The sequence below is a fragment of the Protobothrops mucrosquamatus genome, unplaced genomic scaffold, assembly GCF_001527695.2.
Source record: "Protobothrops mucrosquamatus isolate PMUCROS unplaced genomic scaffold, P.Mucros_1.0 scaffold866, whole genome shotgun sequence".
NCBI lineage: Eukaryota > Metazoa > Chordata > Lepidosauria > Squamata > Viperidae > Protobothrops > Protobothrops mucrosquamatus.
In genome coordinates this window covers 124,755-148,288 of record NW_015387121.1, presented here as the reverse complement: position 1 = coordinate 148,288, position 23,534 = coordinate 124,755, and the positions used below count along the sequence as shown (strand labels likewise).

The 23,534-nt window shown below is 37.9% G+C and overlaps 1 protein-coding gene across 1 annotated transcript in view; it reads left to right on the top strand.

The window, feature by feature from the left end:
• MYO3B (myosin IIIB) overlaps nucleotides 1–23,534 on the top strand; it is a gene marked incomplete at its 3' end in the record, with an annotated part of 162,826 nt that overhangs the window by 42,257 nt on the left and 97,035 nt on the right. The window contains exon 7 of the mRNA XM_029284724.1: nucleotides 10,490–10,555. Coding sequence (XP_029140557.1) covers nucleotides 10,490–10,555 — 66 coding nt within the window. The remainder of the gene's footprint in view (nucleotides 1–10,489; nucleotides 10,556–23,534) is intronic.

The following is a 23,534-nucleotide window of genomic DNA, read 5'->3' as shown; positions in this document are numbered from 1 at the left end:
AAAACTAGAGCACTTTCTTTCTGAGACTCTTGCCCCACCTACACTCCTATTTCAGGTTCAGCTACCTTTTATCTGACCATTCCCTCGGCTGTATCTTCTTTCCCTGTCTCCCAAAGTTGTTCCTACATACCATGCCAAGGGTTTACCTGATGGAAGAGTACAGCACTAAAGCTGCATATTGTGTTGGCCTTCAGCAAGAGTTCCAGGACCATTCTTAAGTGTGCTAAGATTTGCCAATTGTATTGGACAGCGATGCTTGCGCGAAGAAATCACTAAGCTCTTAATGTGCTTGAGATACAAACTGTATAGGAGACAAAATGGCAGCATTGCGGATATCAGGTGGATTCACCTCAACTTTGATACAAGAACTTCAGTGGAAGATTATACATTGCTGGCAATCAATTTCAGTCAGATTAGGATATATATACATCATAATTATTCTTCCAAATATTGGAAATGGTGTCTGTAAAAACCTTTCATAGTGTTGGTCGTATGATTAAGTTATATGTTCTGGTGAGGTAAGTGTTTTAGTAAGGTAAGTGTTATTACCAAAGATTTGAATGTTCCCCAGAGTTATTGCATTTATTAACAGAATTAAACCTTATGTTTAAAAACAAGGAAATTTTAAAAGGCAATAGATTACCTCCCACCGACCTGTACGCTCCCACAGAGTGGGTCTCCTCAGGGTGCCGTCACGGTCTGTCACGGCCGACCGCTGGGGTTCCCCCTCCCGGAAGAGACACCCTCGAGGGTGGGAGACCTTTGAACTGCCCCCAGAGATCAGGGTGATCCCTGATCTCCCTTCCTTCCGCCGCGCCCTCAAGACATGGTTGTTCCAGCTTGCGGGACTGGCCTAAGGGATTTTAAAGGGGTTTTAATTACTTTTAATCAGATTAGTTTAAATATTTCTTTTTAATTAATTTTAAAGGTGTATTGTATGTTTGTATTTTATCTAATTGTTAGCCGCCCTGAGTCCGCAAGGAGAAGGGCGGGATATAAATGTAATTAAATAAATAAATAAATAAATAAATAAATAATAAATAAGCTTTAAAATAAAGTATGTGTTATTTTACTGAAATAATATCTGCATTACACTGAAAAACCTCTATAGACTGTGCAAAAGAAACAATCAACCAGCCAAAAAGGGAACAAAAAAACCCAAGCACCTCTCCACCAATCAGCACCCAGATCAGCATAGATCAGACATGTCAAACTCGCAACGTCACGTGACGTTGCGCAACGTATTGGAGGTTTTTTGGCCATTGCTGGCAATGGGGTGGGCATGGTTTCTCAATGACGCATCCGGCCCGTGGGCCAGCAGTTTGACACCCCTGGCATAGATTAACTCCAAGATTAACATCAGACCAACAATCAAGTAAACAATACCCCAATCAAGGAACTACCAAACAAGCCAACAGTAAACAGCCTAACCAAAGAACCTCTAGGACCTCCCCCACCAACACTGACAGGGCAAGCCACTAGAACAGGGGTCTTCAAACTTGGCCCTTTTATGACTTCTGGACTTCAACTCCCAGAATTCCTCAGCCAGGCATGAAGACCCCTGCACTAGAATATAAACTGAGAGCAAACCCCACTCCTTACTAGCACTGAGGATGTTACCTAGTTTGGGTAATGAAACGTCTCCAAGAAAATAAGATCAGAGCGCACCAAGGACGCCTCACTGAAAACCCTTACATAATCTAACAATTGAGAGGTGGATTAACAAGGCCTCTTTAATCACCATGTTAGAAAAGATTATAGATACTAAAATAATGAAACATCAGAGCCCCCCCCCCTTGTCGAAGAAAACAATAAAAATAGAATATAAAATAATAAGACAAGTTGTTCTTTTTCTATATATATAGTGTTCTAGATTTAGATTTCTGTATCTCAGAATAGACTAACAATAAAAAAGGAGAGTATCAGTTGAGGGATCTCTATATACGACGTCAAAAGGTCATACACAGTTAGTGACGTCCCAGTTTAATGTTTTTGAACACCCACTATTTCTTTCACGATAGTATGAAATGTATGACAGATGCAGCTGACACTTAGAATCCCACCCTCTTTGTTTTCCTAATGTTTCCTGCTTCACTAACCATGGTTGACTCAGTACTCATCTACATATCATTCAGCTAATGATACCTTTCTTTATGCCACTATATAGGACTGGTCCCTGATCATATCCTTGTTTTCTTTTAATCTGAAGTACAGGTAACGATCTACTGTCCTGCCCAGTTCTGTATAGTCAATCCTTTATAAGTGCTCCTCCACTTTTACACTATCCTGATAGTAAATACTATGAACACTACAATTTGCAAAGCATCTTGAACATAAAGCATGAGGCTGATGACAAGGAATCTTGAGTGATTCATTGACTGATTTTGTGTCATCAAGTTGTTTTAAGACTTCTTGTGACCAATTGCAATAGATAGATTTTCTTTGTGACAATTTGTCCCTAGTCTGTTCTTTCAGATCTTCCAACAATGCATCCATCGTCACTGTAACTAAGTCCATTCACCTTGCTGCTGACTGCCCCTCTCTTTCTTTCCACCTTTCCCAGCATCAAGGCCTTCTCCTCCAGAGGATTAAGTCTTTCATAATGTATCCAAAGTAGGATATAATTTGAATTTGGCTATTTGTGCCTTAAGTGAGAAATCTGGGTTCATTTTGGATTGATCTTTAGATCTCTGGGCTGATCCAACTTCAGTCCCTGTCATCTCCTGATTCAAGCGTTTTCTACAGTAATAATAATAATAATAATAGGACTAGTATGGATGCTGCCATATCCCAGGAGAGTTGCCAATTGGAGTAGATTTTGATAAACTAGGTTGGCCTTTAATTTAGTCCATGATTTCATACTGAAATTATCAGCAGTAGTAATGCCCTTGCTGTTAAATGCCTAGAAAAAAGCATTACTTAATTGGTGCTTCCCCTATCTACTCAAAAGACATTTTCTCTAATCCAACCATTTTCAAGTATTTCATGCATTGCATTATGTGCAACCAGATTTCAAAGTAACAAGCTCAGTAAAACTGTCTCTTTTTTTAACGTGGCACTTTCCCAAAGCAGATAAGGTAAATGCTGTCTTGTTTCTTTCTGTTGTTACCATAACTGCTGCTTCCTAAAATGTTTAAGAAAAAGCTGAGTGTGCCCATCTTACGGCATCCCTGAATCAAATGCAGTGAGATCTAGACTCCCAGGGAAGCACCATATGTAAAATGGCTCTTGCCATTCATAGATTCACTGTTTTAAACAGGAGCTGAGTTATTTGCTGGAATTGATCTGTGAATCCATATGTAGTCCTTTTCCTACCTTATGTATCCTCATGATACTTCAGCCAGCCAATTCCTACATAAATTATTACTGTTCAGAAGCCATTCTATAAATAAGTACAAGCTGCTACGATACAGTAACCACAAATTTGTTTTGCTCTAGTGAAACATAGTCTGCCAACAAGGTCAGGCCCTTGCAGTATGCGTGCAGCCAAGTGGTGAAGGACACATCTAACATCCTGAGAGGTGACGTACAGGCAGCTGCTATTGCCAGCCTTAAGATAGATTGGCTCTGCATTGGCTGCTTTGTGAGATTGATGGTCCTCACCACTAGGAGGCAGAATGAAAATGTTCTGGGCCCCTTTCTCATGGGAAGTGACCTCATGGCATCATTGGGGATAGAAGGAAAGGTAGACTTAGATTTAAATAGATTTTAAAAGTAGGCTTAAAATTAGATCTGATCTTTGCTGTAATGCAGTATCTGTACAGTGGTATCCAGGAGTCCAACATTGCTCCCTGGCCCTAAAACTTTCCTGAATCTCATAAACTTGTAGCAGCGTAAGAGGAAAACATATCCATGGCTCCCCATCCTCAAATCTATGGTGACCAACTTTTTTACAATGCAAAGGAGGACACAAATAAATTGAAGAAAAAAATATCGTAAAAGCTGGCCCGGCCCATGGAAGGTCAACCGCCCGCCGCGCCCCTGCCCGCCGTGCCCCCGCCCGCAGCCGCCCTGCCAGCATCGCTGCCCCGCTGTGTAGAGTGGGCCCCGTGGCTCCCAAAGCACCAGCCGTGCCGGCTCCAGCCTGAGGGGCAGCCCGCTGTCAACACACCCCGCCTGCAGCTGCCCTGCCAGCACCACCGCCCACCCTGCACAGCCCCATGTAGAGAGGGCCCCGCGGCTCCCACAACATGGGGGCTGCCGGCTGCTGCTGTCCCTCACACCCCCGCCCGCAGCACCCCCATCCTTGCCTCTTGCACCTGCAGCCATTATTGCCCTAGCAGAGCCGAAGATCAAGAGAAACTTACCGCTCCAGTTTCCTCCAGGTATCTTCAGAACTAACTAGGAGATGGTGTAGTTGGGTCGCAGGGAGGGGTTCAAAGTTCCTGCCAATTCACCTTCGCTGCAGACAACTTGCATGTGCAAAGTTTGCCGGCCGGGGGTTTTGGCACGCTCAGCAGCAATTCCTATTGGCTTTTGAAAGCCAATAGGGGGAGTAGCACAGCTCATGCAAAAGTTGAAAAAAAAACCATCAAAAAAAGGTGCCGGAACGCCATTCTGAGCATTCTGTGAGAAAAAAGGCCCTGCAGATTAGTCTTCAAATATCAAAAAGGAGGACATGTAGGAGGAGACTTTTCGAGGGAGGACAGAACTTACAAAAGGAGGACTGTCCTCCCTAAAGGAGGACGGTTGGTCACCTTATCAAATCCCAACTGTCTGATCTCATCAAAAGTCCTAAACTAGATCTATTGATTATGATAATTTTGTCTGGTGTCTTCCTTCCACCGGATTGAACTGAACGGGGCAGAATGGATTTTTCTAGCCACAATTGCTTATGTCTTTCTTTAAATATGGTCTTAAGCATACATTAACACATGCAAGGACAGTATTTTTTTTAGTTATGTCCCATTACTCTCCTATTCCTCCCCTTGCTCCAACATTTTCTTTGATATCAATAGATGCAGTTTTTGCAGTTTATCATTTTTATTCTACTCTTTCAGTTTTTTGAAATAAATTGCTAGGACTATAAAACTGTGAGAGGGTGGGATGAAACCTAGATGATCAGGGGAAAAAATAGTTCTGTATGTTTGGGAAGCACAGCTTATATCTCATCCTTACTATCTCATTTATATCTCATCCTTACTAATGATGGTTGAAATGTTATGAATGCCTTATTAGCTAAACTCAACCTAGATAGATTTCTGCTCTTCTAAACGATTTCGGGGAAAAGCCTTCCAATAGAGAGGAAAAATAAAACATCATCATTAAAGGAAGTACTTTGTTGCCTTGGAAACAATGTGAGAACAGTGACATCAGCAACAATTATGTGTAATTGTTAGCTTTAGTTTATCACCAAGGTAACCAAAGCAAGTTCTTCTACTTGAAAATGTTCCAGAATGCCTTGGGTAGAAGTGAGGAAAGCAGGAAGCATAGAGCTAAAGATGATGCTTTTATGACATTCTTTGAAGTTGATTCATTGCTTAATTACTCAGAGCAGAAACTTGGCAGCTGGCTTGTGTGAACTAGCTCTCCAAAAAAACAGGGTGAATGTGATCTGGCAGTTTTTATATGTGACATTTGATCTATGACAGTTCATACAAGCAGGCATGCCTTTATCAATTGATTTTGCAATAACAAACATGCATGCATGCACTGTTTTCAGTTCTGAAAGGAAGTCTCGAACATTTGAGTTATGCCTACTAATTGGGAGACTGGTGGTCATCCAGCAATTCTGAATAAAGGGTGAGTTTTGTCTGTAGTCTCCATTGTTCAGGTGGAGAAGAAGCTAAATGCAGGATGGTCACATGTGGATGTGACTGTTTAAGCTAAGTTTCTCATATGTACTCAGAAATATGGAAGCCATTATATCACTGCAGATCAGATGAGATACCATACGTGCATGTTGCACCTATCCAGTTTATTTTGTTTACTTTTTTCTCTTAAAACTATTCTATCTAATACAATAGAATTAATCCAATCAAATTCTATCTAACACAATGGAATTCTATCTAATATTCTATGTAATACACATTGCAGAATGTATGTCCTGTATATACTTATTCTCATTTACACACACACGCACATGCATTTTTCTTAATATGTATCTGAATGTTATTCACACACATACATACACACCACTTCATTAAAAGAGAAGTGTGAATATTGGCATCTAACTTTTTCCATAGTTCCTGATTTGAGGAACTTCAAATCCAGTGAATTTGCATGAAAAAGTCAAAGGAATTAGTCCTTTGTTGTCAGGAAGTGTACATCTTGCGAGCATTGTCTCTTATGTGACTATTTTCTATGTCTGCGTGGAATAGAATTTTGTTCGTGATTAGTAATTCATCACACCTGAAGGTGCCATCTTACCTAATTATATAGAGGAATATTCTAAATGTTACATTTCCTTGCCAGGTAGCATGTATACCAATAATAATAATAATAATGGGATATAAAAACAATATATTAATTTATGATGAATACATGGATATGAGAAATTCTTTAGACTGATTTCTGGCTCCCCCAGAGAGTTTTAATTTTAGTTGCTTCAGTAGCTCCATGAAAAAGCAGAACATTATCCTACACAGGAAAGCATAAAGTTAAAATAGTTTAAATGTGTGTTATGAAGCTTGTCCATGGAGAACCAAATTGTGTTTATTCATCTAGTTCTTGAATTATTTGTACAGTGCACCTTTCCTCCTACCTTGATTGAAAATAGCTAATAACAAAAATTAATCATGGAAAGAAAATAACTTGTAAGATTCAGCATAAGGCTAATAAACCCTTGTAAGCTGCCAAATTCCTGAATTTTGTGGCTCATGAATTCATTAAAAAGGTTGACATTGATGCTGATCCAAGTGTTTGAATAGTTTTTCAATCCCATACCAAGCAGTTTTATATTGTGTTTTAGGGGACTCATGTTTCATTTGGAAGTAATGTACTCTTGTTTACTTGCACTCATGTTTTACTTGGAAGTAAATCCAATACTTTGCTCTTGAAACAGATATTTATGATTTTCCCATCATCAGCTTAGATGCTTTAACTACAGTATATTGCTTGAAGTTTAACCTATTGCTATGTGAACAATCATATTAATGCACTAACCTAATAACCTTTTCTAATGAAAAAGGGAACTTGTTTTCTAAACATTATTTTGCTTATAAAAAATGAACTTGCACTACTTTGCTTAGTGCTTTTTTCTTTTTGAAAGAAAAAAGTGATTTATCAATTGCTTTGTCTTCAAAATCAGAATGTGTCCTGCAAAATCGTGCAATTGAAATATGGGCTGGAATAATTTCCTGCTTATCTGTATGGAACCTGCTAAACCAGCTTAGAAAACATGTTTAAACATTCCTATTTTTTTAAAAAAATCTGTCCTGTATCTTTACTCTCTCTTTCTCCTACAGTGCCCCTATTTTTCTAGTTCCAACTTTTGCTGCTGCAAATATTCTCACTTGTCTATCAAAATTTTTTTTTAAAGACTAATACAAGAGTTTGAACAAGCTAAGGAGTGTGTGTCAGAGTGTGTGTCTGTGTGTGTGTGTCAGAGAGAGCGAGAAAGAGAGAAAGTATGTGTATAAATCACTTATGTCATGAGGGGGATACTACAAATATATAACTTAAATAGTTTGTCTATATTATAAAATAATTACTTTTTATTTTAAAGAAATGAAACATAAGCTATTTTTTCCTTGAATTTCCTTCCCCGGACACCAAAATGGCTCAATTTTTAAAAACATGAAAAAGCACCATTTTTAAGCATGAAATTTAACCCCAAATCCCATTCTGAGGTCCGTTTTTACACTTGGGTCAAAAAAACATTTTCACATCCTGAGAACAAAAATCCGTGACCCCAGCATCAGGAATTTCCTTCCCCGGACACCAAAACGACTCAATTTTTAAAAACATGAAAAAGCACCATTTTTAAGCATGAAATTTAACCCCAAATCCCATTCTGTGGTCCGTTTTTACATTTGGGTCAAAAAAANCCCCGGACACCAAAATGGCTCAATTTTAAAAAACATGAAAAATCCCCATTTTTAAATAGCACCATTCTTAAGCATGAAATTTAACCCTGAATTCCATTCTGAGGTCCGTTTTTACATTTGGGTCAAAAAAAATGTTCACCTCCTGAGGACAAAAATCCCTGACCCCGGCATCAGGAATTTCCTTCCCCGGACACCAAAACGGCTCAATTTTTAAAAAGATGAAAAAGCACCATTTTTAAGCATGAAATTTAACCCCGAATCCCATTCTGAGGTCCGTTTTTACATTCGGGTCAAAAAAAATGTTCACCTCCTTAGCACAAAAATCCCTGACCCCGGCATCAGGAATTTCCTTCCCCGAACACCAAAACGGCTCAATTTTTAAAAACCAGTGGTAATACAGAAGTTGCAGACCAGATTTTGTAATTAGATAACCTTTAGTGTCATTTTTTACTGTGGGCACAACGGCACACATCAAAAATGAAATTAGAAGTAGGGAATTTCTGCCATCAGTTAAAAACCATCAAGTTAGATGATCAGTGTGCCTAAAAACATGCTGCAACTTTAAGAAATTAAATTATTAAAGCCTAAGTGACTCTTAAAGAACTGGCTCCTTTTTTGTAAGTCCACATGAAAGCCTAAATAAATCAGGCTATGTTAATTAACAAGAACAAAGGCCTCGTTTATGCAAAGCCTGCTGCGTGAAGTAAGATGGGAGGGGAACCCGCCTGGAACTCCTTGCAATCACTTGGTCATACCTGTGACCTTTTAGTTGGCTCTTTCTGAACAGAAGTCTATTGTTGTCCTGCTGGATCTTCCTCCTACTTCTGGGTGCCCTTCCACTGTACATGGAATCTGTCAGTTATATTTGGGGCATAGACTTGGAGCTCTTCCAGAACACCACTAGACTGTGAGTCAATAAGTCTAGCACTGTTTCTGAAGATTGCTAGAGTTGTGCTTCAGTTAACAGTCTCTCTGTGTATTTATGCTCTGTTATGGTGGCCCAGGTAAGCTGAAAAATGGCTAATGTAACTATTTAAAATACCCTTATTGCTGCTCCACTGTACATTAACAAGAACAATTGCTGGTTTTCCCAATTGTAGGTGATATTTGGGAGACAAAGCCAGGGAATCCAAAAAGTATTTTTCTTAATTTAACATCAACTGTCTTAAGGACAGCACCACTTGTTGGCCTTGTTCCTATGGCAGATTAGAACTTGGCTGCTGGTGCAGGGCAATTTGTATTGCCATACTTTTTTGTGGGCTCAGGAGTGAAGGATAGCACATTAGCATAACCACGAGAGTGAGTCCAATGTGGCCTGTACAGGTTAGGCTACTCTGATTGCTCGCCAGGAAAGAAAGCTATTTATCTATAGAGGATTTCTAAGGCGGGGGGGCGGGTGCATTGTAGTTTTATTTTCACCAAGGATCATATGGCCAAAAGAACCAATGGATTTTTGCTTGGTAAAGTTTCTGACTGTCTCCTGAAGACTTCGTTGGTATGCTTAGTTAGTTGTTTTCCTAACCAATTATTGGACCTGTACGGAATTTTTAAAGCAGATGCAAGTAGCTATTGCCTCAATTCATCTTCGCAGATGGGATTTGTGTATCTTGCATCTGAGGCTCTGATGCAGGTGGTGATAGGACCTATTTAATGGAACATGAGCCTAAGCATTAATGTCACTGAATATAACCCATCACATTGCGTCCTAATAGTAAATGTGATAAATGATGCATATCCGGCAAGTATTTTGGATTTTCCCTGCTCATTTTGAACCAGTACTGTATGAAAAGAGAAAAGTAATAATACATTTGGCTCAGATAACATGACAATCTGCAGAAAATGAGATAGCAGATATGGTTTTCAGATAGATGCAGAGGAAAGTGAGCCATTCATTATAGAGCTATTATTTCTTAGCTGTGTTTTGCTCAGTTTTGAACACATGCACATATCCCAGATACAGGCATAGGGAGAAATTGAAAAATCAGCTCTTCTTCTTTTTTCATTTCTATTGCTCTAAATTATTAGGCACATATACTGTTATTGTTGTTGTTTACATTATTTTCAACAAATATACTCAGAATTCAGTGCAAGATATACATAACAGACTTTTCTGTGAGGGGAGTAGCTCTGAAAGTGTTTTACCCATATTTGTGGCTAGTTACATCTTTTCTGTTTGCATGAATGATCATCTGGAAGAAACCTTTGCCTATAGAAATGGTATAGGAAGATTTCTTTCATCAGAATAAGTAATATTTGGAGCCTAGTTGTTCGGCCACAATCCCAAACCCTTGTCTAAACTTCCTTAAATTGTTTGAAGAACATGGATGACCAAGACAAGGAATTTCATTTATCAATAATAGCAGGAACAATCCATGGGTATCTTCCACATTGAAAACATCTGGGAACAATTCTTTCTGGATAACATCAACAACAGATTTTAGTATTAAACAATTGGTTTGACTGTTTTAACTATTCATACAAAGTGCCTGCATATTTTTCAGGAATCCCCCTCCAACGCTGTTCCAACCAGAAAATTGGTCCAGAGGATTCAACCACTTTATTTCTCAGTAAGTAATACCACTTTTTGTGTTGAAAGGCTAATTTTTAAAGGCATTGTGAACTGATCTGTGGAAAACTTTAGTAATGAACATACATGTAGGGGAATAAAAGCTACTTTTTTCAATTTGTATTACATTTGAAAAAAAGTATTGTGACTATTGATAGGCACAGATCTTAACTATAAATTTATTATTTATATTTATTTGATTGCATGTTTATTTTTTTTGTAACATATTATTTATATCTGACCTTTGATTCAGGAACTCAAGATGATATATAGAATTTCTTCTCCCCCCCCCCCATATAGCAACAATCCTATAAGTTGGGGTTGAGCTGAGAGAGATTAACTAGGCTAACATCTCATTTGGGGAGTTTCTGTGGATGAAGGTTTGATTATCTTGGGTTCTTCTGCATCTAAATTCATGATCTTACTTACTATATCACAGTGCCTCTTATCTTCCCACCAAATGGAATCACCCATTCTAATTTTGCTTTGCTAACTTACAACCAAGGAACATAGATCTATCTAGAGGAATGGTTTAGCTAATGATTGGAACTTTATCACCAATAAAGTTCACAATTTGCCAACTTCACACAGCACCTTAAAATCTGCTTGCTGCATGCCTGAGTTTCCTTCAGGTGATTCTGGTGGTTCAGGTGATTCTGACTCATTCATGATCGTAGAGACATGGATGAGAGTAACTCTCCAAGTACATTTAGTGAGCTTTACATTGGCAGCAGGGATTTGACTCCAGCTCATATTTTTTCCACTAGAATGCACTGAATGAACTAGATTGGGGAGAGACATTATCTTATTTTAATTTTTCAACGATGTGAATAAATATTAACTTACATTGCTAAACATCAAGTAACAGACTGGGTTCATACAAATTATTAGCTGGTTGATTGAACAGGTCATAATGCCCAGTTCACACACAACCATATAAGATAAACCATGGATTGAAAATCATAGTGACTGAGTTCATACTCAATCTAAGTTAGAACCAAATGGCTAAGTGGAACAACACCTATAAGCTTTATGAATCTTAAAAATGTCTGCTGAACAATATAATCAATTTTTATGCTCTTGATTGTTGAAACTGGTCATTTTTTTATTTACAATCTAAAGAAGCATATACGATACAATCAATTGAGTTGTACACCTTAAAAAAAACTTAAAGCTCTTATTGAGTGCCATGTATGGGTATGTGTTTATGTCCTGATACCTTTACAGATTAAATTTTAAAAAATGCAAGTACCCTATTCAGTGGTCTAAATCTGATATGCATGGGATTGATTTGTGTGTGTGTGGGGGGGGGGAATCCAGAATGTTACCCTGAAGCTTCAAATTCTCCTCTGGGATCTGGAAAAAAAATTATTTGAAGAATCCTGCTGACAGTGCTGTGATGATCAATCATGGCAGAGCATTTCAGAATTATTCAGACTATTTTAGCATTTAGGTTCTCTGAAGAAAATGTTTATGATAAAACACAACTGTTTAGGTTGTCAATCATTGTTTATAGATGGTTTGGTTTCCACTTAAAATTTCATTTCTTAAAAAGAAAATGCAATAAAAATGAAGTCTACACAGCATTGAACTGTCCAACTATTAGTGATAATTGGCTCATTTATATGCATTAGATACGCATTTGTCAGTGTCTGACTTGTGACAGCTTTGCTTTGATAAATTAAAAGCAGTGATTGTAACAAGTCCATTTGCCTCTTACCCATATATTAGGACCTTGCCTGATTTTTCTGTCATCCTTTTGATGAGTAGTTGACTTTTCAATAATTCCATTATCTACCTTCTTCTTGAGGCTGAATATCATTTGCATAAGAAGCTTATCTTGAACCAGTGTGGTCCAAATGTATGTAGTTACATAGTTACAATTTTTTGGACAAATGTTATTTCTGCCTCTGATTCAAATCAAATGATTTTTCTCCCCAAATTATTTTAGGAACACTCATTCAGACAAGTGCAGTGATCCAAATGGCAATTTTCTTTTCCTTATACCTAAGCCCTTTTTTATACAATGAAACAGGTTGATGTACTTGAATTGATCTACGTGTAATTATAGAATATAAGTCTGACCAGCAGTGGCCATGGGATCAGACTGGAGGATAGCAGAAGCCTCAAAACTCAGAAGGAAATGCTTTTCTCCGTTGTGGATGATGAAGCTACATCCCAGAAACCAAACAGGAAGTATCTAAAGGACAGATCTAGGCTTCCAGATTCTCTGCTATTTACCTAGAATTTTGCATGACTGATGGACGCTTCCAATAAAGGGTATTACAAGGCAGTGATGGGGGAAAAAAATTGTGCTGTTGAATTTTTTCTCACTGCGTAGCTTTTAAACATTCATAAATTTGGCTTGGCAAAAATATATGTGACAGAGATTTACTTCTATATACTTGTCTGGTCTGCCCAAAAATATTTCACTGTCAATGACATTGTATCCCACCTGCCTTCCCATTCTCACCTCGCTCATCCAAAGTCGTTGTGCAGAATAGCCAAGTAGCCACTCAAGTTGTTTAAGGAGCTGACACAGTTAGGCTCACATGTGCTTCTCTTGCTTCCTGGCAATAAAAATACAACAGTTACCAATTAAAATACAAATGGATTATAGTCCTTTCATGATTCCCAAGCCTAGTTGCCTAGCTAGCTACAACAGTATAGCAGAGTTTGTGAATGCGCAATGGATATGTCATCTTGAATATTTTAAGACTACATGACATAAATTTAAATAATATTTTAGGAAGTAGGTATGATCCAAGTGATCGCATACCAGAGTAAGTTCCCATTTATAATATTTCAAGTTTTGAAACAGAAATGGTTAGCTTCGTTAATTTACATTTTGAATTTGATCTCATGTTTTGGACTCTTTAGAAAAACAGTATTCTAGTCAATTCTAGTTAAACTTTACACAATAGAAAGACAGTTAATCAACAAGCTGTTTGGGGTGCTTTTCAAACATGCATTTTTAAAAAGTTCAGAACTTATAAAAAGAAGTGGACTTTTCAGTATGTCTTTTCTTTTCTTTTACTGAAATGCCACATCCTAAATTTCCATCATTTATCTCCCCCCAAGAGTATAAGAAAGGGAATATGGTACAGAGGCTTCAGGACTGGGGAGATTGTGCCTGAAATCCTATTCAGTCATGGAAATCCATCAAGTGATTTTGGGCTGGTTACTCTATCTCAGTCTAGCCAACCTCACAAGATTATTGTGAGAATAAAAGGGGAGAGAAAAGAGAAGAAAATCATGTATTCTGTCACCAGTTCCTGAATGAAAAGCAGGTTGTAATTGTAATAAATAAGTGGAATAATAAATAAATTTTCTTAACAAGGGCGAACTTTTACTATTATTCATGGCTTAGTCACACAGCAACTGCATCTCTTCAGTTTCTGTTGGACAAATCTCTCCTCAGCCCAAGTTTGATCTGAAACACAAATTCAAAATAACATCAAAGAGATAGACATTTCTAAATCTGTAATAGCATATGAGATTCAGCAATGTCTTTATATTATCCTGTTATTAATTTCTATTTTGCTGGCATTTTGAAGCAGGAGGAAATTGCAATGAATATAATACCACCATCTAAAACCAAAGGTTTTTTTTTATTATAGATACATTAAATGTGTAGATAATAACTTATTAAGTAAACATCTTGTCTCATGATAGTCCTTCAGAAAAATATAAAGCTTTTATTACTAATGTAGTTTTTTATTGCTACTGTGATGACTGATAGTAAATTCATGTCGCATCTACAATGCACATATTCACTTTTTGGGTCCAAACTATTGTAAAAAATATTGTTTTTGTTATGTTGGTTGCACAGACCTCCAGATATTTAGACTGGATCTGGCATTTTTGTCCACCTATTGAATCCTTCCCAAGGATCTGTGATAGGCAGTTGTATGGAGTTAAAGGCATTGTCGTAGGACAGGGGTCTTCAAACTTGGCCCTTTTATCGTGCCTGGCTGAGGAATTCTGGGAGTTGAAATCCACAAGTCATAAAAGAGCCAAGTTTGAAGACCCCTGTCATAGGATGTAAGCTGTTCAAAATAATGTTGCCTTTTGCAATTGGCTGGTGACAATTTTGTCAATGCCAGTGGTGTTCCGGTGGTGCTCCAGATGTTTTGAGATTGCACCCAAGGAGTCTATTATTATTGGTACTATTTTTATTTTCTTTTGCCACAGTTGTTCTATTTCTATTTGAGGGACTTTATATTTTGTGATCTTCTCCAATTCTTTGTCTTTATTCTGCTGTCTCCAGGTACTAGTATACCCATTATCCAGACTCTTTTGGCTTTCTTATCAACGATTGTTAAGTCTAATGTGTTATATGACAGACGCTTGTTTGTTTGAATTTTAAAGTCCCAGAACACTTTAGTTTCTTCATTTTCTATTATTTTGTCAATTTTGTGGTCCCACCAATTCTTGCAGATATTCCAATGCACCATTATTGCTATTTTGTCATGCCAGTATTTGTATCAGTCAGTCTTATTAATATCACAATTATTGTCATAATTGTCTTTTAATTTAATATTTTGATTTCCTGTCATCCTGTGTGTTATCACAATGTATTCCACAACCAGAAAAATTTTCCTTTCAATATCTTTGTTCATTTCCCATCACCCCAATATTTCATGGGCATATTTTCATTAAATAGGTAATATTTATTATTTCATTTATGTTTAGCTTTCTCTGAAAGATCAAGTCTGTACAGATCACCCATTTTATCCCTATAACCATAGACAGAGTAGGTAGGCTGGACTAAGAGATTGTTACTGACCCAAAGTTGCATAGTGAGCTCCATGACTGAACAGTGATATAACACAACATGAGAGCATGAGTGAGGGCACAAAACTTACTCAAGGTGAAGGGAGATTGCCACATGGCTTAGATTGGCAATCTAAGGCCTAACAGGCATTATGCTACGGTCACTGGATAAAGGCATTAAAAATTTGGACCTCTGTTTATGTTCAGCTGTTACTGGCATCTGAAAGCAACAGAATTTTTACATTTAGGAAAATTGCAAAATTGTTGACTATAAAATCCTGCCTATTTAACAATAACAATAACAATAACAACAACAACAACAATCAGAATAGAGCTGGAAGGGACCTTGGAGGTCATCTAGTCCAGCTCCCTGCTAAAGCAGAAATCCCTATACCATTTCAGACAAGTGGCTGTCCAGTCTCTTCTTAAACACCTCGAGTGATGAAGCACCCACAATGTCTGGAGGCAAGCTGTTCTGCTAGTTAATTGTCCTCACTGTTAGGAAGTTTCTCCTTAATTCTAGGTTGCTTCTCTCCTTGATTAGTTTCCATCCGTTGTTTCTTGTCTTTTCAGTTTCCTTGCTTCTGTTTATTTTTTGGAGTTGTCAAGGAGTTAATTAATGTAGGATTAACATGTAAAGTTTCTTTTCAAGTTAATATTGTATGCAGTTTGTCCCCTCCCCCCCTTTTTTGCCTGATGCAGATGCATTCGTTGTGCAAAAAGCGTTTTTAATTCATTTCAAATAGAATTCTTTATTGGCCAAGTGTGATAATTCTTGTATTTTATTCTTAACTCTGCTTTTTTTTTTTTTGAAATGTTGACTCTAATCTTAGTATTATTTATTGAGGGGTAGCATTCAGGCCAAGTTACTCATCAGAAGTAGCACTGGAGCTAATGAGACAGTTACGATCGCTTACTTAAGTCCCATTAATTTCAGTAGGATTTGGTCTAAATGCTACCTATCTCCAACAGTTTGCTTAGAAAGAAGGGTAATAATTTTAATGCATCACAGCATGTTCCAATAAAGTATTGTTCATATAATTCTGCTAATATAATATGGCATTTTACTGAAAAATGTCTTGCCTTATAGGCAGAATGTGTTAGAATAAATTCAGAACATAAAATTGTGAGTCAGACATTTATCACAGTAGCACTGCATGAGTTTTAAGAATTATTATTTGCCCATGTAGTAATGTCCACTTAATCAGTTTAGATGTTTTGCTCTGTTGATTCTCTTGTTGCTAGCAATGCCTCTATATATTCCTGGATATTATTTGTGATTTACTTTAAATTGAATATATGAATTGTGTGCTTATAGGTGTAATCCTTATATGTAATGTACTGTAATTACTGTAAAATGGGCACCTGCCGCTGGAGTTAGAAGACAATGGAGAGAAAGTTTATAGTTCCTTATCTTGGAATAAGAATAATAAACTTTTATACAAAATGAAGAATTATAGTTACTGGCAGACATGTGACACAGATTTAATTCCAAGATGTTCCTATGGCATGCAGTATGTGGCTTCAGAGTGGGGAAGGTGTTTCATATTTGCTACAGGCTTGTTTATTGTACTTATGATTGTCTCCTTGAAAAAGCTGCACCTTTTCCTGGTCTCACATAGTAGGGGTGCACCCATGAAAATACACATTGAATTCTGGCCGTGTTAAAAAGGTAATAAGTTGGTGCAAGTATCTTTTACTACCCTGTTGTTGCCTTTTTATTGTCTCCTGAAATCAAACACTTCTTTTAAGTGTCACCATTAAACAAAGTGTAGTGCACATGCCCATGCTATAAGTGAAGCACCTTCCCTGCATAGCCTTAGTATTACTTGAAACACTGCAGGGACAAGATGTAGCTCCTTTGACCAATACCTATGGGTTGACTGAGGATGTCTAGAACTATGCATTCCTGGGAACTCATTAGGCTGGATCCCACCTTAAACAATTGTAAGGAGAAACCTACTCTTAGGCTCTGACATGATGTACTTGAAAGAATAGGGTTACTTAAGACCAGGGGTCTTCAAACTTGGCCTTTTTATGACTTGTGGATTTCAACTCCCAGAATTCTTCAGCCAGCATGCCTGGCTAAAGAATTCTGGGAGTTGAAGTCCACAAGTCATAAAAGGGCCAAGTTTGAAGACCCCTGCTTAAGACAAATGCTTGCTATATTTAAGCAATGGCTTTGCAAAACACATCTGAATATAAACCCAACTTCAGTCACAATTTTTGTTTTCAAATAAAGTACACTTGCTTCACTCAAGATGAAATTTGGATTCGCCAATCAGACACCCATGTAACAACCATGAGATTTGGCTTTTCTCCACTGATGGGTTGAAGTACTCTTCACCTATCCTGTAGAACTAGAGCTGTGGGAAATTTGCTGGAGACAAGATAAAGGAAATGAAAGCAACATCTCTGGAACAGAGAATAAGAAAAGGTGACCCAGGGCATATTGGTGCTGTGGTGAGCTGCAAGTAGGGAAACGCCCCCTGGATTAAAAAAAAATGAGATGTGAGAAAAGATTGAGCTCAGAGGTGTCAGTGAACATTTTCTTCTTTCCAGGTATTGAACAAGAAAGTCAAATCAAAGTAACAGAAATTATTCTCCGAAGGTTGCATGATTGACTAAAGTTTTATTCCTATAGATGTAAAGAAACTCAAATTCTTTTACAATTTAAAAAACTATCAATAAAACTTCTATAATCACCCCAATGATCCAAGCAGAATTGGAATTAATGTGATTTGATTCAAGTAGATAGATCAATGTAGATATAAATGGGTCTTGCCTACTAGACTCTCTCTCTCTCTCTCTCTCTCTCTCTCTCTCTCTCTCTCTCTCTCTCTCTCTCTCTCTCTCTCTCTCCGTGTGTGTGTGTGTGTGTGTGTGTGTATATATACACTGAATTCTCTGTGAATGTAACATTCAAAAACCTAAAAATGTGCTGTTTATCATGGCATACTAATATTGGACACACCGCATGTAGAATTTGGGGAGTGAGGCTGGACCTATATAATGCTGCATGGATATTTAAGATGTCAGGTGCTCTATAGAATTATGACTAAAAATCAAAGGAAATGATGGCTACAGGCAAAGCTGGCAATATTTTTCCTCAATTTGTTAATTTGCTTATTTTTTTTTTAAATGTCATAAGCAATTTGGTTATATTCATTTGGAGCAGGTGAACAGATGTGAAGGAACCAGCACCTTATTGGATCTGCACAGTAGGCTACGTAGCTTCAGGGTATGACTAGCTTATGTGAATCATGCAAGGCAGAGGCAGGAAGCAGCCATCTCAGGCGGTTGCTTACGTATGAGGCAAAATGAAAAAAAGAAGCCATTAATCCTGTAGAGGAGTTTTTTTTCAAAACATGACTTTTTAGTTCTTAGGTTGTTTTGCTTTTCCCTTCTAAACCTTCAAGCAATGAAGATAGCCACAAAATGTCTTCAATGGAAGCATTCCTGAAAACAATGGCAGATGTTAAAATGGCTGTGTTAGATCTCCTCTGTTAGAGAAATGGATTGAATAGAATGTCTCTGAGGCGACAGTGTGAAAATATACAGCTGCTATTCACTCACAAGTCTCTCAGCAACTGTTCAGGTTTCATGCCAATTTCTAGTTGTCTCCCCCAGCTTTTAAATAGAAGCTGAGGAAGATACGGGAAGAACTTGGAAAGGGCTTAGTGATGTTGAAGAGGGTGCTAGGATATTATTTTGCTTGTATAGGGAGGAGAAAACAATTCAATACAAGCCATCAGTGTTTGGATTTGCCTCAAGGAAGCAGCTCAGAGTGGCTCAGCTCCCTTGTCTGGAGAATCTTTGGTGGTCTACAAAGTGCTTAATGGAGGGGAAAATTAACATCTGTGTTGTAGCTAATTTGCCCAAATGCATCTGCCTGCTACTGATTAGACTGCTATTGTTCTTACAGCTTGTGTAGACTACAGGAATGGGTTCTCCATGGGACTGGTTTTGAAGGCTTTGGGGGAAAAAATATTGTAGAAAAAAATGATTAAGAGTAAAAAAAAACCCGGTTAGGTTACTAATTAGAAACATGCCACTTCAATCCCAAATCAATCATTTAGGTTTAAAGAGAAATCAAGGGGCTAAATCTTACCTTAAAAGCCCTGAAAAAGTAGGTATTACACTACTACAACTTTATCTCCTTATATTTGAACCTATATTAAGATAACCCAAAGCTCTTCCTCTCTCCCTCTCTTCCTGTCACTTTATTTTCTTTTTTTTCCTTTCTTTTCTTCCTTTTCCTTCCTTTTTTTTCTTTCTTTCTCCTTACTTTCTAGTCCCTAGATATGAAACATATGATAGCAAATGGAAATAGTCCTAGCTATGGAATACCTTTCTCTGGAAAATTTGACTGGTGTTTTCATAATATTTTTATATCACTTGAGATACCCCCTTTCTTTCACTCAGACTTTTAGACTTTTTAGAATTTCTACTCTGGTACAATTTTTGAAGTTCTTGAGCTGAGGAGCTCTGTGATACAGTATTTACAACAAATCAAGCCAACAGATAATATTTTGCTTTACACCTAACCCACAGATGCCAGAGTAGACCAGGATCTAATAGGATACCTGGCCTTGCCTTCACATTACAATAAAGGAAAATGTTTCAGTTTGATGTTAATGTCAGCTATAGAGATTGGATAATGGCTAAACTAGCATTTTCCATATGCTATTAAACCCAGTTGCTACCTCTGCAAATTGTGGGATGTAGAGTCCAACACATTAGGAGGCTGCTGCCTCCAGTCACTTAACACCATTCTCCATGGTCATTTTGGCTTAGGATACACTTGATACCTGTTTGCTATGCCTGACTGATGCTTTCCAAAACACTTGACAAGTTTTTTAGGCAATCCTTTCATACACTGTTTTAGTGGTCTTCCGAAAAAGGGGTTATAGAGGAGAGAAGATCAAGTTGAATCGGGAAAGGCAACCAGGTTCTGCCACCTGTACATTACTGGTTCCAGGAAGTACATTATAGCATTTTCCCCTCCTTCTGTTGAGAAAGGGTTTTGTGTAGCCATAATTTTTTATTACCGGTATTTTTAATATATGGGGCATGCATTTTGCTTACTTGCCTTTGGTTATAGCATCATTGAGAGATAAAAGCTCACTTGTTACTGATCATTCCATCCTTTGCCCCCCCTCCTCTGCAAATGTTAATTGACCGAAAGGTCATAGCCAAAGAATAGGGGTGCAAAGTGGAGGATAGACCCATAATACTTCCCCCCAAAACTTTACTCTATGCCTGTGACTTGTTAAATCAGACTATCTTTTTTAAGACTGAGCCTAGCACTCTTTTGAAAGAATACTAAACCTGTATGGGTATTGCTTGCTTAGTGACCACTCGTTCAGCAACTTTTTGAAGTTATGATGGGAGTTAAAGGAGACTTATGGCCAGTCCTTGAACTTGTGGCTGTTGCAGTGTCCCCATGGTCATGAGATTGCCATTTGTGACCTTCACAGCTGGCCTTAGACAAGTAAAGTCAATGGGGAAGTTGGCAGGACATTGCAAGTTACAGTCACGTGACATTGCACTTAATGGTCTGCAGTGATTTGCTCAAAGACTGCAGCTGGAACTGATGTAAGTTGGCACAGTCGTGTGACATTTCATTTAATGACCACATAGTTGCTGGTCCCAATTGCGATCAGTGAGGACTTCCTATATCTCCAGAACAACTGGGTCACAGGTATGAAGGAGGGACATGGGGTGCCACAAGGTGGAGTTTTTCCAACACATTGGATTACAAATTTAGGACCAGCACCACTCCTCAGGATTCTTACCAAAACAGAATAGGGTTCAGTTGCTGGGGCAGCAGACTTAATGTTGGCATGCTTTTCTAGCAATTGATGACTGTTGGACTTCACTTGTGGATTGGGCAGTCACCTATCTGTGCCTTCCCCCCCCCTTTCCATTCAATCAGGTCCAGTTCTTGGACAGTGCCTGGACACGTTCCTGCAATTTTCTTGGCAAGAGTTTTCAGAAATGATTTGCCCTAGCTTCCTTCCTTCGTAGGACTGAGAGACTGACCCAAGGTCACCCAGCTGGCTTTGTGTCTAAGGCACGCCTAGAATTCATAGTCTCCTGATTAAGGTCTCATGCCTTAAATCATTATACCAAACAGGCTCTCAGTCGGTGCCTTAGATAAACCTTTCTCAGTTTTAAGAAATAAATGCAAACATGAGCTTAGGACTACAATGCTTTCTGGTTTGTTTACATAGATGGACTGTTTCTGACAAGATAACCCACCATTTTTGCTATGGTTGTAACATCTATTTCTGTCCATTTATTCATTTGTAAATATTTGTTCACATCTGACTATTGATGAATAGCTTCCCCTTTCAGCCTTCTGATTTGCTAGTTGCAAAATGACAAAATGCAAAATTCTTGGAGGCAGAGCGATACACACAATGTTATCATCCTGATGCAAGCTGCCCATGAAAATGCTCAGAAGTGGCTCTGAATCAGAGCTAGTGTACCTTGTTCTTGCCTCATAAATGTTTCCAGAAACGGACATTAAAACACCGTCCTTAATCGTACGATCTAAAACCATTAGATTGTTTGCCGTCGTTGGACAAATTACATCACTATGATTACTTAAGACCCCTAATTAAAAGTCAATATTTTCGTATTACCTTCCACGAACTAAATTTTTAATCCAATATACAACTAAAAGGAGTTCTGATCGTAAATAACTCAAACACTTTTTCAGTATATTTTATTATGTATAGCAGTATCTCTCAATCCAGTGACGTCCAGATGTGAAGGTAGGGAGAGAGTGCTATTAGCCTGTCATATCATTTCATAATTATTTCTAGAATAAGCAAGAACCTTCGTGATCAGAGCAGCCTGATAAATACATTCCCACCCAACATGTTTTTGTTTTTATTAATTGTTGGGATGAGAAAGGTGGTCACAAAAGTTCAATAAATCAGTCAATGGAATATTAATATGAAAATATGAAAACAGTATATTCTTGCTATTGCGGCATTTTAATTGGTCCTAATAAAGATAATGGTCAATGGTGATCTCTTCTATAAATAAATCCAATATTTACTGAAGTAATAGCTTAAAATGTAGCTTGGGTGGCCCCCACACACTATTGTGTTTCTTTCCATGATCACTTTCATTAGTTTAGTGGTATGTTTATTATCAGCGTTGGTATTTTTACATTGAAATAAATCCCATATGTTCAATAGGAAGACTTTATTTCCCACCCCCCCCACCCCCAAAAAAAAACACAAGCCAAGGGACATGCAAAAATACATGTTAAGTGTTTCCCAATATAGGAGAATGTCCATTTGTTTTGGCAGTCCAACTATTGTTTGCAAGAAAACTGGGTCTTTAAGGATATTTCTGGATCAATAGCTCCTAATGCTATTATCCCATCTTTGAAGGGCAATTTCTAGTTGAAAGGCAATTTTAAGCTATCCTTTCATTCTCTCCTTAACAGACTTTCTGTAAGTGTACAATAAGAGAAGCAGTATGGAACAATATAGGAGAAATACAAATAGATGTCATTAAGATCCACTGTAAAATTCTGTGATTGAACCAAGAGGTTGCAGTATGAAATTACTGAGCCCTACCACAAAGAGATTTTTCCCACCACAGCAATGGGACATATTAATGATAATCATAAGTTGTACCTAAGTGATTACTGCCCTGAAATATATATGGTTCAGCCCTAATTTTTTTTTCCACCCTTAGGAAAAGGAATGCTTTGGGAAAGTCAGCCATGTTTTTGCGTCTGCTTCCCACATTTGCAGGCAGGAAAAAAAATAGGGCAATAACAGGCACAAATGTTTAGCTGGGAGGTTCCAACCTCATTCATCTGCAGTGCACACCCACTTTCCTTTTAGAGAGTCCCAGGCTGTAATGCAACATGCAGGGTACAGTTTGAAAGACGGTTGGAGTTGCAGAAGAGTGTGGATCAACAAAGGACTCGGGTATGGAAATGGCAAACATGTGGCAAACCTTAAGAATTAGAAGCATTCCAAATGCATTTTACTTGGAGACCTATCTTTTTTTTTGCCAAATGGTGGATGAATGCTATATTATATATATATCAGAATAAAAGGTTTTTGAGGTCTTCAGTTGATGAAGGCAATGCCAAATCAGGATAGGAAGTATGGCATAGTTTTTTTTCCCTTCCATCATTATTTTCTTATATTTCCTGATTTGGAGTATCC